This window comes from Daphnia carinata, chromosome 3 (assembly GCF_022539665.2).
Source record: "Daphnia carinata strain CSIRO-1 chromosome 3, CSIRO_AGI_Dcar_HiC_V3, whole genome shotgun sequence".
Lineage (NCBI taxonomy): Eukaryota > Metazoa > Arthropoda > Branchiopoda > Diplostraca > Daphniidae > Daphnia > Daphnia carinata.
In genome coordinates, this window is record NC_081333.1 from 4,507,474 (window position 1) to 4,523,543 (window position 16,070).

The 16,070-nt window shown below is 41.3% G+C and overlaps 2 protein-coding genes and 1 long non-coding RNA gene across 3 annotated transcripts; 2 read left to right on the forward strand and 1 right to left on the reverse strand.

Annotated features, from left to right (window-relative positions):
- Positions 1–4,232: 4,232 nt before the first annotated feature.
- Positions 4,233–6,362, reverse strand: LOC130693394 (histone H3.v1-like). The gene is made up of 2 exons (XM_057516524.1): positions 6,222–6,362; positions 4,233–6,082 (listed from the first exon to the last, which is right to left on the reverse strand). Exons 1-2 carry the CDS (start codon positions 6,222–6,224, stop codon positions 4,661–4,663), a joined length of 1,425 nt encoding a protein of 474 aa, XP_057372507.1. The 5' UTR covers positions 6,225–6,362; the 3' UTR covers positions 4,233–4,660.
- Positions 6,363–11,097: 4,735 nt separating this feature from the next.
- Positions 11,098–13,212, forward strand: LOC130693119 (serine/threonine-protein kinase unc-51-like). Its single transcript, XM_057516239.2, has 7 exons — positions 11,098–11,355; positions 11,425–11,915; positions 11,978–12,094; positions 12,208–12,458; positions 12,535–12,702; positions 12,794–13,027; positions 13,087–13,212. The coding sequence occupies exons 1-7, from the start codon at positions 11,099–11,101 to the stop codon at positions 13,210–13,212; spliced, it is 1,644 nt and encodes a 547-aa protein (XP_057372222.2). The 5' UTR covers position 11,098.
- Positions 13,213–13,246: 34 nt separating this feature from the next.
- On the forward strand, positions 13,247–14,002 carry LOC132087838 (uncharacterized). The gene is made up of 4 exons (XR_009420690.1): positions 13,247–13,383; positions 13,494–13,659; positions 13,723–13,839; positions 13,927–14,002. It is a non-coding gene; the product is annotated as an uncharacterized LOC132087838 (long non-coding RNA).
- The last annotated feature ends 2,068 nt before the right edge of the window (positions 14,003–16,070 follow it).

A 16,070-nucleotide genomic window follows, 5' to 3' on the forward strand; every position in this document is an offset into this window, starting at 1 on the left:
ATTTACAATAGGATAGACGGAATGATCGGGGAAAACGTTCAGAGACATAACACAAGGCGCGCAATAGTCCAATAGGAAATGGAATTTGAATCGCTCGAGAGAGAAATTAAGCAAATTAACTGACCTTGCCATGTTTTCTTTCTCATCGGCTTGTTTAGCTCGTGGCTTATGGTGATTGGAAGGCGGGCGGTGCGGAGCGGGGAAATCGCAGGCCGTTGTTAGGGACGGTGCTGGGCGCGTAGACACCGACGTCATCCCAATCGGCTAATTGCGTTCCGCCTGGCGTTCTTATTATTGCGGATGGCTGCTGCATGGCCGATTGATTCACTTCCGCCGCTACGTGTTTTTCCGGTGCTGCGCTGTTCTTGGGTTTTCCCATCATCCCTGGGAAGAACAAGTGCTGTTGAGGTTGCACTTTGGTGATGGACAATGCCGCAGGGTTGTTGCTCTTCGGTTGGAATTCCGGCAAGGATTTCAGCCAGGCGTTGAATAGCCCATCAATTGTTGCACGTGTTCCGCTCGTTTGTCGGACGCTAGCGGATGCCGGAGGTGTTTGGTAAACCGACGGAGTAGTAGGTGTTGGGATGGGTGCCACGCCAGGTTTCGGGACGGACGAGGTCTCGTCCCGGATGAGATTGGACAATGGATACGTCGCTGTATCGAACAAGAGTCGATTTCCTTTTGTTTTCACTTCGAATTTCTCGTGAAGGCGTTTCATTTCAGAGAAAATATCCATCGAGTCCGTCATGAGTTGCGTTCCGGCTGGTGTTAGGACGCTGGGTGTTTGGTTGTTTAACGTCATTCTGTGCGAATCATCTTCTAATTGTTTTTCATCTTTTTCAACTTCTTTTTCTTCTTCTTCTTCTTCTTCTTCTTCTTCTTCTTCTTCTTCTTCTTCCTATTTTCTTCTTTTTCGACTTCATTCTTCTGGTCTTCTTCTTCTTCACCTTCCTTTTCTTCTTCACCTTCACCTTCTTCTTCTTCTTTTTCTTCCTTTTCTTCTTCTTCTTCCTCTTCTTCTTCCTCTTCTTCCTCTTCTTCCTCTTCCTCTTCTTCTTCTAATCCCCCGTTGCCTTCTGAAGACTCTTCCGATGATTCCTCCGAGGAATCCTTGGACGAAACACCTGTCCTTTTTTCTCCAGATTCTTCTGACGATTCTTCTGAAGAACTACTTTCCGAAGAACTACTATCTTCCGAAGCATCATCAGAAGATTCTTTCTTGGCTGCCTTCGATGTCTTCGTGGACCAATCGAAGCCAAACATGTCTGGTCCTATCCCCGCAGAAATGACAGGTGATCCAATCGCCATCACCTCAACCTCATTCGATGGCTTCTGCAGCACGTCGGTAACGTTGGGCTTCTTCAATGTCACCGGTGGCAGCACGACAGTCTTGTTCTGCTCACGCAACGCTGTCGTGTCTTTGAAAAAAGTCAGACGGTAAGGCTCCCTTTTTTGGCCGGTCATCTTCACGATATTGGCCGTTGCACTCGTGGCCGCTGCCGTTGATTTCAGAACTGGTACGGCCTCTGTCGGACTGGCTGTCAGCGCAAACACGACCAAAAGGCCCAATACTTTTGTGAGCAACTGCACATGAAACAAGAGAAAAAAAAAAGCAAAGAAGAAAATACAAAATGAAACGAAATTTGACGTTGTCAGTGATTGAAAATGAAAGCGATGGCTATTTTTATTTAATCGCATGAAATGTTGTGTACCATGATGAGGCCTGGGGAGACACGGTTGCGTCCGCTTTAATTTTTTTTTTTTGTTTTGCCTCTGGACAACTCCCGAAGGAAACGGCAACAGAAGAACGATTGATCTCGTCTACTTGGTAAGCTCACACTTTTATAAGTTGCAAGCACTGCCTGCTCCGTTGGCTGTCACGGAGGGCTTAGGGTGGGCCGTTTGGACAACTATAGCAAAAAAATGTGGATCGAAAATGTCCTTGATGGACCCTTTCTCTCAATTTTTTTTTAACGCTAGTATATGCACTGGTATGGTTGAACATGTATACCCACCTTGCTTATATTGTCGTAGAAAAAAAGAAAAAAAAACAAGGTACAAGTTGGCCCACCCCTGCGTCCAATGGCGACCGTTTTCTATAGACAATAAGAAATACCCCGAGTCGGGGGAGTTCTGTACTCCCGGAAATCTTTCTAGAATCGCCCCCCCCCCCCCACCTTCTTATTTTTGTTTTGTTATTGTTGAAAAAAAAGAAAAAAATGTTATTTTATTTTTCGTGCTTGTTGAACTACGTGACATTACTGGCGATCTTGTCTGTTACACAAAGACTCGAATGATGGATGATGATTGGTTAAACTAAGGGGCTTTACGAGCTTTGTTATCACGCCGTTCTAGAACACATTTATACCTAATCGATTCAACGAGTTTCCCCCGTCGTGTGGGAGAGAAAAAAAAAATAAAAAGAAAAGCTCGTGATGTTCCAATCACGACGGTATTCAAGTTCAAGGTGATGTCTTCCACCGCGGTGGGAATCGTTCGTCCGTATAGATATGGGACACGCACCTGTACATGTACTTGAAATTGGCAAAACGATACAACTGGTCGACAAAAGTTCTTTAGCAACTAAGCACAATCAACGATCAAGAGACACACAATGGACTGGAACAAGAATGCATTCTTTTCATGTAATAAGTGGTTTCCTTATTTAAGCTGTCCGGTGAAATAAATCATGCTGGAAGTAGATACAACGTGATGGGCTTCTTTAAGAAAATGAAAGTTCGCTACTGGTCATCGTGAAAACAATCAACAATAAAACAAAAAAAAAAATGAAAGGGATAAACATCTTTATAGTTATTTAATAGCACTTTCGAGCGTCAAGGTCTTGAAGAACAATCACGTGCTAGGTATATGCACGTAACCTAATAACCTAGTAGAATAGGGAAACAAATTTGCATGAAACATCATCTTTTGTAATCAACTTCCTTTGGCGTATAAATGTGTTCATGCCATTAGCGAGCCCTTTCATGGTAATTAAACTGTGAATGTCACCTGTCGGCTGTATAGTTGATGGTTTAAACAATAGCCATTTAAAACAAAAAACAAAAAAATCATAAATTTTGTACGTCGCCCAAAACCGGACATGCCATCGCCTTTTTTTTGTTTTCCTCAACGTGTCACACCCAATGTCAAGGCCGTTTGATTGTTTAGGCCAGGAAACAATACATCATTGCTGTTGTCTTTTATACCCCCCCCCCCCCTTAAAAAACGAAACACTTTCAATGTCGTGTAGCAGTTTCTTATAGGTGTTTTGTGGTAAGTTCTCCTTTCGCAATATTTTTGGCAAAAGGTGGATTTCAAACTAATTTTGTAAAAACAAAAAAAAAAAAAAACAAAGGGCAGGGCGCTTTGTTAACCGAACTCCCCATTTTAGCGATAAAAAAAAGATAATAAAGGGAAAAACTAAAAATTCTAAAATGAGATAGGAATGAAGGTCTATACCCAAGCAATAAGCAGCTCATCTAATGATGAGATATGCATCAGACTTCCCTGTCAATCTGGTTCGGCTTGACGATACATAACACAAGAATTTCCAATGAAATCACGAATGAATAATGAGCAATTTTTTTTTTTTTAAATTTCAGTATTCTGATTTCTTCATATCCGATCAATTCCGCCGGTGTTGCACACAGCTCTTATGCGCGGTGGTATCTTGTGCAATTCAATTGCCAAATTGTACGCGATGTTTTAGGGTTTTTTTTTTCTTAAAAAAAAGAAAAAAAAAAAAAGAACAGCAATGTGAAACCGGTTTCTACAACTCAACATTTCAAAGAAAAACTGGGTTATGCGATTTTCGTGAACGCTTATAACGTCTGCATGCGATAACACCTTTTCCTTGTTCATGTACTGCGTATACCTTTTGGGGGACTATAATTAATAACCGATGGCGAAGTCACAACTGTCTGCAGCTCGCCAAAAATGTGAAAGCAACTGCAAATGATTTTTTTGGTTCAACAAGAAATAATTGAAAGACATTAAATTGAGTTTGGGGCAGGAATCCTGTTTCAGACAATCGATCGTGCGTGAGTGGATTAAAGCGTCTCGAATGCGATGATTTCTAAAAAAAAAAAAAAAAAAAAAAAAAAAAAAAATAAAATGTCCGTTTCACTTGTTTGTTTTATTCCGTTGGTTTCACTGATCAAAGAGCGAAAGCGAGGGCAATCGAAAACAATTGAAATTGATGGCTGCAGCTTTGTTTCTCTTGTAGGGATGTGTACTGTAAAAATCCGTTTATTGTTTCCTTACAAACAAACAAAAAAATAGAATGAAGCAAGGGATGGTTGGGGGGCGGGGTGTTAATGGCGAACTATTTTTGATATCAAATCGCATTTAGAATTAATTTACCCAAAAATATACAAAGCAATGACATTGTGACATCGACGAACGTTCACATTCTGTGCACACGTCCTTTGAAAAAAAATTAAAAAAACTCAATTACGATATATACTCCAGGGTGCTGGACATTATTTTCCAATAAAATAATCCAGCAGAAGTATCAATAAATACGATGCCAATACAAATAATAAAAATAGCCACATGCAAATTGAAGAATAATAAAAATTTGTCCTAGATATGATGAAATGGTAGGTGCTGCTGGATGCCGCTGGACGGGGGGTGGGGTGAAAGTCGACCTTGTCTGTTTTCAACCAGTTCTCGCTAAAGTGCGGGCCCTCGAAGCCGATGCGGTTGAGCGGAAAAATCGCAACGCATTGTTATTGACAGGTTTCGATATGGATGGGAAGAAATCATCGTCCCAATTCGCTTGATGTGTCCCGCCAGGTGTCAGGCCGATCGGCGTTCTTTGCCTCGGCTGCGAGGAAGCCCTCCCGGTCGCGTTCGGCGCTTGAGCCGAGCTGTAAACACGCGCTTGCGACGTTGCCACACTGCTGGTCGTCGCTGGTCTGCCTCGGTTCATCGCCGAGAAGAACAGATGCTGACCGCGAACTTTCGGTTTGATTGGCACCTCCTCAATCTGTTCGTCTTTCACTTTCAGCTCGGGTGACCAATCAACGCGCCGTGTCGCATCCACCACCACCGCCGGAACGGCTTGGCTTTTCTTCTCGCTCGATTCGGTCGTCGACGTTTGACGATCGTTCTCCGCGGTTGAAGCGATCGATTTTTCACGGACGGCTTTATCCGTTTTCTTGGCTTCGGGCGTCGTTGCAGACAGCGTCTTGTTATTGGTTTGCTGCGACGGATGCAATCCAGAAATGAATAGCAGTTGGGTTCCCTTCGTCGTGATGCCGTACTTCTTGTGGAGGCGCTGCATTTCGGGGAACACGTCGGCCGAGTCGACGGTTCCATTGGGTGTCCGTCCCGATGATTTCGGTCCATCACCTTCCGACTCTTCTTCTTCTTCTAAAGAGGATTCACCGGATGATTCTTCGGAAGACTCTTCCGATGATTCTTCCGAAGATTCTTCCGACGAGGATCCCGATCCTTCTGACGATTCTTCCGAAGATTCTTCCGACGATTTGCCTTCGCTTTTCGCTTTGTCGGAAGATTCTTCTTCTTCCGATTTCTCATGGTCGGGAGATTCTTCCTCCGATTTCTCGGATGCCTTCACTTCAGCCAATTCTAACGGCAATTTAACGGCCGCAGCCTCCGTCGCGTTGGCCGATACCTTCACGATTGATTTCTTTACGGCGACATCGTCGGCTGGAACTTCAGTTTTATTTCCAGCCAGAGCCGATGATTGTCTAAAGTATTTATCGATTTTCTTTTCGTAATGATTGGCTTTCTTCACCTCCACTAAATCGGCCTTCTTCGCTAACGTGTCGACGATCTCCGTTTTGTTGCGTCCGCCGGCCGATTTGCGTTTGAAAAACGTCATTCCGTACGGTCCTGTTTTGGGCTTGTTAGTGATTGCTTCATTATAGATCTTACCCGATGCTCCGATGGCCGAACGGTAGGCTGACTTGGGCGTTGTCGGCACCATTTCGTGATTGTAGAGCAACTTGTTGCTCCGGCTGAAATAAGAGAATCCAGGAGACGGGCGAGACACTGGATGCGCCTGACTGGCCATCACAACAAACAGAATAGCCAGTAGCACTTTTGTAGATAACTGCGTGCAAATAAAAAAAAAACAAAAAAAAAACAAAAACAAAAGAAACACGGCAAAAAAAGAAAATCCGTGATTGGGTTTTGAACGATCCAAATGAACTCAGCGCGGGATCATTTGATTTTTTTTCTTAATACTTTACCATGATGGAGAAAGAGACGACACTGTCCGTTCTGGAACTTGCGTTGAATGCGACGACTAAAGAACGTTTGAATTCATTCGCTGCAAACTCACACGTTTTTATAAATTTACGTGTCACGCGCTTGCGGCAGGGCTGCGGCTGTTGCGGCCGTAGCGGCGTGCCTTTAATGTCCTTGGTTCAGCCCTTTCTCTCTCTCTTGCTCGTTTTTTTTTTTCCTTTTCGATTACATGTGCGTCGCCGTCGCTTGTTGGCAAATAAGTCTAACACAATACGAAAACATTTCGTCGTCAGCTTCGGGCTCGAATTATGCGTTCAATCATTAAAAAAAAATCGGACATGCGAAATTGCGATGGAATTCCCAACGATACGTCGACCACTCCCGGAAATCTCACGCAATTTTTTTTATTCTTTAAAATGACGGCGACACATCGACGAGAGAAAATGTTCGTAACGCGTTCAAAGTTCAAACAGGGCTGGGCCAACCCAGACAGATTAAAGTTCGATGCGAGCGGCACAACAAAAATTTCTCCCGCAGAAAGAAAAAAAGGGAAGGCCGAAGTGTTTTCACTTGCACCACCTTGATCCGTTTACCGTTGAACTGTTAAGTATGTACTGGATCGGAGATGATTGATACACGCTTTCAACGCGTCCATAAGTGTTCCTTTTTGTGTGTGTTATGTGTGTGTGTGTGTGTCTGTTTCTTAAAAAACGTGTGTCTAATGCGAGGTTATCAGATGGCCACACCTGGACAAGCGCCTTAAGCTATGCGTCCATAAGATTTTAGTAGAGTATTAGACCGGACATCGTCCGATGGCCGTCGCGCTAACTCTCTACGACCTCCGCAACCGCTGCAAAACATAATTCCTTGTTTTTTGTTTTGATTATTATACAATTTTCAATGTCATCCAGCTTTTCAAAATGGATTTGGTGTTGTTTTTTTTTTTTTTTGCTTTTCGAATATTCTTTCCTTTTCTTTCTGGTTTTTGTTGTTGTTGTATTTTCCTGCAGTTTCATACCGACGTTCATTTTATTGGTGGTCGGTACGGCTGAGGTTTTTGAGAGTGGTGGTTCGTTAATTTTCTATGGGATAACACTTCGTCGTTCATTTTCAGTTGAGGGGATTTTTCTGTAATTCGCAAAAAAAAAATATATATATAGTTAAAGAACAACATTCTTGCGGTTGAAGGTGGTCTATCTACATATGGTATGCCGATGGTTTATATTTTAGACTTCCCTTTTTTTTTCAACCGAAAATGTCTACCGGTTGTCCGTGAAATTGTTCTGTTGTTCCAGTCACTTGCAGGAAAACCGTGAATTTCCATTTCTAAAAAATTCATTTTTTTTTTATGATCGAGCAATTGAATTGCTTTAAAAAAAAATGTAGAGTGGCGCCAGAGTTCCTTACACAGGATATTAAAAAAAAAAACAAGAAAAAAACAAGAAAAACCGGTTTTTATAAAATTCTCCTTTTTTGTTCAAGTTCGTTTTTTTTTTTTCTGAAAAAGAAAATATAACTGGGTCAATTTTTTTTGTTCGTTTTGACGCACTCCCGTTGATTTGTTGGTACACATTACCCCACCCGAACAGCAAACGCCTGTTCTTAGACACGCATGATGCATCGCTCTCCTTTTCCCAGTTACACACATGCGTAATATATATATTTTTTTTTACCTTCCCCGAGTCTCGCAGGAAGGTTTATGGTAATCGCGAGCTCATTCACAGAAGCAAGCACCGCGAAAATCCCATCCAAAAAAAAAGGGGAATCACGCAAACAAAACTGTTCATTGCTCAAATTGGACGAAACAAATAAAAACCGGTGCGCTCGAGGAAATTTGCCTTTGATTTCTCATCATTTTTGCTACCGCGCTTTTCAGTTCGCATAAATTAGGCAATAAAAAAAAACAAGTTGTAAAAATAAAAAGAAATGAAAAATAGTTTAAAATCAGCAAAAGAGAAAGCGCCCTGTTGAATTTAATTGAAAAAAAAGCGGGGTCAAACTCCAAAAAATTCTTATTGCTATTTCGTGTATAACACGCAAAAGTATAGAATATATTTTTTTTTTCACGCGAACGTGCCATGGTGGAACATTAATTTTTACATACGGGTAAAACACGCCATACCCCAACAAAAAAGAAACAGATCATCGGGCTTGCCCTATTTATTTATTTATCACTCGAGCGCATGCAAATCTGAAATGTCTTTCGCAAAAAAAAAAGGGAACTCTTGATGTATAACAAAATCAGTTTCAACTGTAATTCGAAATGATGGGAGGGCGGCATTGAGAATGATTTGAGCACACACACACAAAAAAAGAATTATCTGGCTTGCACAGCATTTCATTTACAATGAGCCCAAAGCAGAAACGATAATTATTCCATCATTCCCTGAAAGAAAAACAAGGCCGTCTGTTTGCGAAACACTACATCTTTGTATAAATACAAGAAACAAGAACTGCCCGTGAATTCAGAGAATGTGTCTGTCCGTCCCGTTCGTTTCCTCCGGGACCCTATAGCGCACGTTGCGACCCGCTAAAGGAGAATCGTGTTGAATAACATTTCTTTTTATCGGGGGCGTCAGTGAAGATAACTAGTTATCTTTTTTCAAGGCCGAAAATAAATAAATGCTAACTCTGTTCGGCAATCAAGAACAATGAACGCTCCAGCAAATGTGGCCGCCCTGTCCATAGGAGAAGTTCATTTTCTTTTTTGAAAATTTAAACTTAATAAATAATTGAACGTAATTGACCACATCATCCAGCAATTCATTTTTGTTTTCATTTTAAAAGCGTCAACCTATTGCACGAAAGAGGAACGAGAAACGGTTCAACTCGTCGTTCGGATAACGCGACAAAGGCAAATGTTTTCCTCTCGAGTTTTTGCGGTTAGACCACAGGATATATATTTTTTTTTTTGTTGCTTCTTCTTAAAAACGAAGAGTGTCTGCGTGAGGGCCATACTTATACATATATATACTTTGAAGGAGCGACCTGGAAAGAAAAAAGGGGACGTTTTGATGTGCCTTTATTGTCATCCATTTTCACCTTTCAAGGCGAAAAGAATTCTCAACAGACATTTTGCGTGTCTGTTCATCGTGATTTTTCGTCTGTGAACGAAAATTGTTTGTGAGCCCTTGTTCCTCTTTTTTTTTTTCAGTATAAGACAATATTGAAAATGACACCGCCTTAAGAAAAAAATGGGTTTCAGGTGTAGCGCTAATCATATAGCCCGACTGTTAGTAGAGCAAAACTTCTTGATTGTAAATCTTGTGTTAATGTACGCAGAGCCTAAAGGCCGTGTTGGAGTTGAAAATCTGCCTCTTTTCGGAACGACAACCGTTTCCAATCAAAGACCCCGCCTTGTGGCCTCTCAGAAGCCAAGGCTAATGCTAAAGGGGGTTGCAAATTGTTGCTCTTTTTTTTTTTTTTTTTCTTTTTTAGTCAAATAACGATTTACTCTTTTATTTTCGTGATTCTTTTTTTGCTTTTTGAATTCTTTTACAACGACTAAACAACACATTTCGCCGTGAGGCAATCGTGATAGGGCGTGTACGACGGCTGACCCACAACGGAGAAAAGATTTTTTTCTTCGAAATTTCTGACTCAAGAGTTGAAGGTTCTTTTACGTTGGTGGGGTGTGTCAATCGATAGGAAATTTTTGCATCTTTCTTTGAAACGAAATTCCCGGCATCGTCAAGGCTGAATTTAATGAATGTGGAGCACTCAACAGAGGACCGCTATATACTTTTGTAACAAGTCTATCAGCACTAACGAGCAATACCAAATGATGGAGGAATGTACTGTCGTAGATATATTCGGTGAAATGGTGAGCTATCAAAACCTTGGATAATTTTGTGTTGATTACGTTTTGCGGTGAGGAAAAGTGGACCCACTTCGAGTTCGCTTTCTGGTTGACGTGGAGACACGAGAGCAAATCGTTTGGTTTTTAATCGAATTCGACCGAGCTGATATACATAAACCGTTCAAGATGTTTACAAAGGCTGTTATTATTCAGAACGAGAGTGGGAAACCGTATAGATTGATTGATAACACAGCCAACAAGATCCAATTTCTCACGCTGAGCAGTCATATTCAGGTAAATTGTTTTTTATTTTTTTTTTTAAACTTGGTTTGAAAGTAAAAATCGTGCATTCTAACATTTCTAAAATAATAAGCACCTTGTATCCGAATTCGCATTCCGAAGAACGCTATCGTTTTCCACGTTGATATATTGTTTTTTGTTTTTGTTTTTCAAGTAAAATGGTGGTTAAGTTCGCATGGTTAGAAGAAAAAAAAACGCAACCGCAAGTTGATTCTCACGTTATATCTCTTTCGTTGGCTTGAAAAAATTGTTTTTTGCGCATAATTGAATATGCTGCTTCGGCTCGGGTTGATTGTTTTGTTATCTGCTATACTTGCAAAAGTCAGAAATGTTTCATGATTTGCATGGCTAATAATAACTTGCCGACCTGACAGAACCAAAATACATTTGTAATTTGATACGAAAGGCCCACGATTGAAAAGGAATTTTGTAAAAGTGACGATGGTGATGAGATGGAAAACAGTGCGTTAACATATGAAAATCTGAAGGGAAATCGGGAGCTAATGGAATGCTGAAAAATGCCAAGCAGATAAGACATTGAAATGTTTAGTAAATATATTATCAATATAAATACTTATCTTGGGCGTTCGAAAACTCGTCATAAGTTTGAAATGTCAACCGCAAATGATACACGGGAGCATATCAAACGAATAAAAAGGTGTTAACGCATTTGAGAAGCGTGTTCTCGCTTCTCGTATTATCGGAGCGAAAATAGCTTTACTGTCAGTTGCATTTCGTTGGTCATGTTAGTATAGATTTCTCTCGACACACCGAAACACTATGGCATTCTCGACAGCCGCTCAATGCGATTTTCCAAAGCCATGGTCGGGTAATATCAAGTACAACAAGGACAGTGTGCTTGGCAAAGGGGGTTTCGGAGTTGTGTATCGTGGCACTTACAACGATGAAACTGTCGCCGTTAAAAGAATCGTATTGGAGAATGTTGATCCACTTAACCGGGAAGTGGCATTGCAGACTCAGCTGGATCACGAGAACGTCTTGAAAATTTTGACAGTCGAACAGTCTAGCGATTTCAGGTACGTATATTATCTACTCAGGATCAAAAGAGTTGCAAGGCAGTGTTAAATTGTGCGCACGGCGTTCAGGTATATCGTTCTAGAGCTGTGCAATGGAACATTGGAACAACTTTGCGATGACACCTACGTCGGTGCGGAATTACCATCAGATGCCAAAATTTTGCGCCAAATGACGGAAGGCCTTCGTTACATCCACACGCAGAAATTGGTCCATCGAGACATCAAGCCGGAGAACGTTCTCTTCTATGGCACGACAACCCCTGTGCTTGTTAAACTGTCCGATTTCGGATTGAGCAAGCACCTGAGCACTAACGAAACATGCAGCATGAGTGGATTCAAAGGAAGCCAACTGTGGATGCCACCCGAATTGTTACAGTTAACTGACAATTCATTGCAAATGGGTACTATGTTTCAAGCTAAAGGGTCGCCCAGTAGCGACATTTTTGCCACGGGATGTGTCACTTTCTATTACGTCACTCGCGGCATTCATCCGTTTGGCGCTGGTGCTATCGACGTACCCAGCAATATCCGTCATGATAGACCCGTCAACATAGAAAGAGGTATATTTAAATTTAAATTTCAAGCCAAATGAGTTTTGCTGAAGTGATATGTTTTGAAACAGGCGATCCTGGGCTCAACTATTTACTCGATATCGCGCGGGAAATGATCAGATTCAATCCGAAAGAAAGGCTGGGACTTGACAAAGTCTTGGAAAAGCTTCAGTTTCGCCAGCGATTAAGTAATATACACTTCAAATTAAGTCTACGCGGGTGATGGCGCTCTTTTAATATACCGCCATTTAACCGAATTGCATATTCGATCGCCATTGACTGTACCTCTATGTGTATGCAGGCTCCACTAGAACGCCCGTGTTTCATGTGAGATCTAAATTGTGCAACCAATCGATGCCCGATAATAGAGTGACGACATGTGTCTTTCATCCCGTCGATCCCGTTTTAGCCGTTGGCTTCCACGATGGAAGTGTCGTTCTCATTACAAATGAAATTGATGAAACGCCTTTTCTAAGCTGGGATCGTGAAACCTTGTCGGCCGTACACGACCACCTCTCGACATCATTTGCCCTGATCAACATGGAATGGAATGTACGTCTTTCCTGTTTTCAAACGTTAATAACATCTCATTTAATTCTTGTCCCTTTCCCCTTGTTTTTTTTTATAGGTAAATGGAACTCTGTTAGCAGCTAGTACTGATAAGGGGTCCGTCATTTTATGGACGTATCAAAACAAGGAAATCAACTTTGATAGCGTCCAGCTTGGAGATAACGTCGGAAACATTTATTGGAGCCCATTTGCTACCCACATGTTTGTGGCCAATTTTCGTCATGAGGTTCAATGATTTATTCATATACTGTTACATTTACTGTTACGATTCTCCCTCTGTTTTGGGCTTTAATCAGTTTTTCACTTCGTTTGAAAAGACGCGTCGGCGAGCCAGGCGTGATTCCGGACATAAGGGAGGACTTTTGGTTTGGAACGGAGCGATCGACGAAGAAGAAACGGTTGAAACCAAATTGAGAACGACTTATCACATCAGAGATGTTGCCTGGATCTCGCACGATGAAGTGGCCCTCGCCTGTGACGGAAAAATCCGCATTTTCACCATTATGAACGGCACTAGTTTATCGGCAAACCCCAAACAGCTGCTCCACATTGTAATTTTGAATTATTTGATCCAGTATGTATCAGTGATTTTTAACTTGTTTCACAATAGGGTGAAGTTGGAGTTGTGGCATGGAACGAACGCTCTAAAATGCTGGCCTCCGGATCATCAGAAGGCACCCTGAAGGCAATATCAATCCAGCTTTTGTTATTGATCTACGCTGAAAAAATAAAATAAAATCTTAATGCCATTTTGGGTAATGCAGATTTGGAAGAAAGAGGGCACCCAGATCTCTGTGCATTGCGAATTAAACGCGAAACCCAGCTGCTTGTCTCTTTCGTGGTATCCATGTTCGGACGCAAATACGTCCTCTTCCACGGGCGCATCTAAATATCATTTGATTGCGTGGTGCGTTACGTATTATAGCTTGGCTAATCGATTGTGAAGTAGTAGCTTTTTCCTATGATTTTAAAGAATAACATTTTTTATGGGAGGTCTGCTGTTTAATTTCTTTGTAGTGGCCTCGGTAGCGGATGTATCACCGTATGGAAACCGGAACCCGAATCCATTCCCACTACTTTCCCTGCACACAATCGAATGATACACGACGTCTCGTTTTCACCAAACGCTCAATATCTAGCATCCATCGGTGCTGATGATAAGCTTCACATATGGTCTACCCAGGTAAGCCATTTCCATATTGAATCTCAAATGAAACGAAGCCGGATTATTTTTTTATGTGGCAAGTCGTGGGAGGAAATTGGCGTTTTTGAAATGAAGAAGGACTTGATGGGTATAAACAGACGCAAAATATCGTGGGACTCCAGTAGTCAGCGGTTGACAACAGCCTCGGAGCTTACCGAAGTATCTCTCAGAAATTTTATTCTTATTGCCATTCACTTTTGAGGGGCGGGTTCTATTACACGAACTCACTTTTAACGTTAAAATCAGATTCTCGTGATCGAGTGTATCGCCGGAGTCGACTGATATTGAACGCTCTGATAAATAGAAGCCAGCCAACAAGCCGAATGAAAGAAATAGGTAGGGCGACGACACGGCAATCAAATTTTCTTGCCAGTTTCTTCGTTTTACCCCATAGATTAAAGAATTTTATGTAGCTCTTCAAGCAAAGATGACGTCATATGTATCACATTACCTGTTTAGGCATATACCTTTTGTACGGGGTATTTGCGGCCCTATCCGACAATGGGCGTGTTGCAATGTATTACATTCCTTAAAGATTACGTTCGTGATAGTGACATAATAAACTAAATGTTGAAGCAAAAATCGGAAGCAAAACATTATGGTATCGTTCCATATTTTTCATTTATGGCTTCTGCTGACAATTGTTGGTTTCTAGATTACGTTTGTTATCTGGCATGTGACGTCGGATAGTTTCGTAACTATACGCAAACGTGACCCGAAAAACAACGAGTTGTCTTTGGTCTATGTAGAAATTTCGTTATTGCTACAACTCAAATCACTTTAACCAGTTTAGCCATCGGCCGTTCTGAAAGCCAATGAAAGTGAAAACTGTCGTCGCGGAACATTGCGGTCAGCCTAATATTTAGTGAAATGAAAAAAAAAAACTCGGCGTGACAGAGCAGGTTGTTTACCAATCGGGCTGATTTCGCGTCCGTCAGAGCTGATTTTGCAACAATATCCGCTTGTTCTAGCGTCAGCAGTTGCTTTACATACTGCACATCAAACATCCACCATAAACAAATGTTAACGCCCTTTACGAACGAAAACTGGTGGATGTGACTATAAGGTTACTTTGCATATTTGTATAATGAAGCCAACCGGTTTAGGAGGAGACGTCAATACAACGACCCGAGCCAAAAGAATTTCATTTTCTACAGCCTCACCCAAGAAATTCCGTTTCCACAAAGGTCGATGGAGTACAAAATACATCCTGTTTCCATAGTGCTGGAATTGAAACTTAGCGGTATCTCAATAATTATACCGTCAGCGCCTTTTTACATGTGGAGTGGTATGCGAATCGATGTTCTGTAATTACCGTTTCTTATACAACAGGGTATGGGCATCACTTCATTTAATTTGCCGACTTGTCAAATCTTTTGCTTTCCCTAAAGCTTTTTTGTCAATGCCAATTACAAAAGCATGTGACTCCATGTTGAGCCATTAGTCATAAGGATGCACATTTGTTAAGGAGGCCCCTAAAAAAAATAAAAAAAAATAAAAACAGAGCATTCGTTTGAGAAAACCTTGAAGTCAAATGGAGATATTAAAAATGTTCACTAGAGACCATTTTTTACTGACATTTGTTATTGTCCTTAAATTGTAATGATGTACTCACATACACAGGCGGACTGAACAGCAGCGTACATCAACTTGCTCTTCGGATACCAACTCAAACGTTGTGTGAAAAGTTGAAGTAATAACAGAGAAGAACGAGCCCTAACTTTTACGTCATTTACTTTATCTGTTTCCTCTGATATTTTGAATGGGAAAATACGGGTAAGGCGCTATTTTGAGTTGGACGCACCTTGTGCTGGAACCCTTTCATACGTGATGATTATAATTGTTAATTGCGCAAGAAAATGCCAGTGGGATCTTTAACTGGGAATCCGGTAATCGAACGGCATCTGCTTATACAATAAAAACTCGTTCGGGATAATGTGCAAAGGTAGGTGTTGTCATTCCCCTTGATTATGACGTTTACGATTCAGAGACCTCCTACCTTTTTTTCGGATAAAAATTAGAACCCATTTCGGAGTCATTGCAAACCCACATCCGTGAATCACCTTTAGTCTTTGATAGTGTCTTCTTGTGGGTGTGGCAACAGTCCCGCCTCATAACAAAGTCAATTTTTGTGATCCGCGTTTAATATCGAGTATAAATCGTCCGCTTTTAAAGCTACATTGAAGTTTCTAAGAAAAAAAGAAAAATCACGAAAAAGTCGGGCTTATTTTGTCTTGTTCGCTTATTTTTTAGGCCCAACTTTTAGTTGAAAAAAGTTGCGCTTATAAAGTTGACTTGGAATACGATGGATCCTAACACGGTCCAGCAACATTCGAACGCTGGTTACGAATAAAATCTTTATTTTTCTATTAATTGTGCAGTTTTTGAAT

What these genes read in the sequence shown, in the direction of transcription:
- LOC130693119 (XM_057516239.2), top strand. Translation starts at nt 11,099, where the DNA reads ATGGCATTCTCGACAGCCGCTCAATGCGATTTTCCAAAGCCATGGTCG. An exon ending in TGATCAACATGGAATGGAAT is followed by an intron (nt 12,459 to 12,534) that starts GTACGTCTTTCC and finishes TTTTTTTTATAG; the next exon opens with GTAAATGGAACTCTGTTAGC. An exon ending in TGGCCAATTTTCGTCATGAG is followed by an intron (nt 12,703 to 12,793) that starts GTTCAATGATTT and finishes TCGTTTGAAAAG; the next exon opens with ACGCGTCGGCGAGCCAGGCG.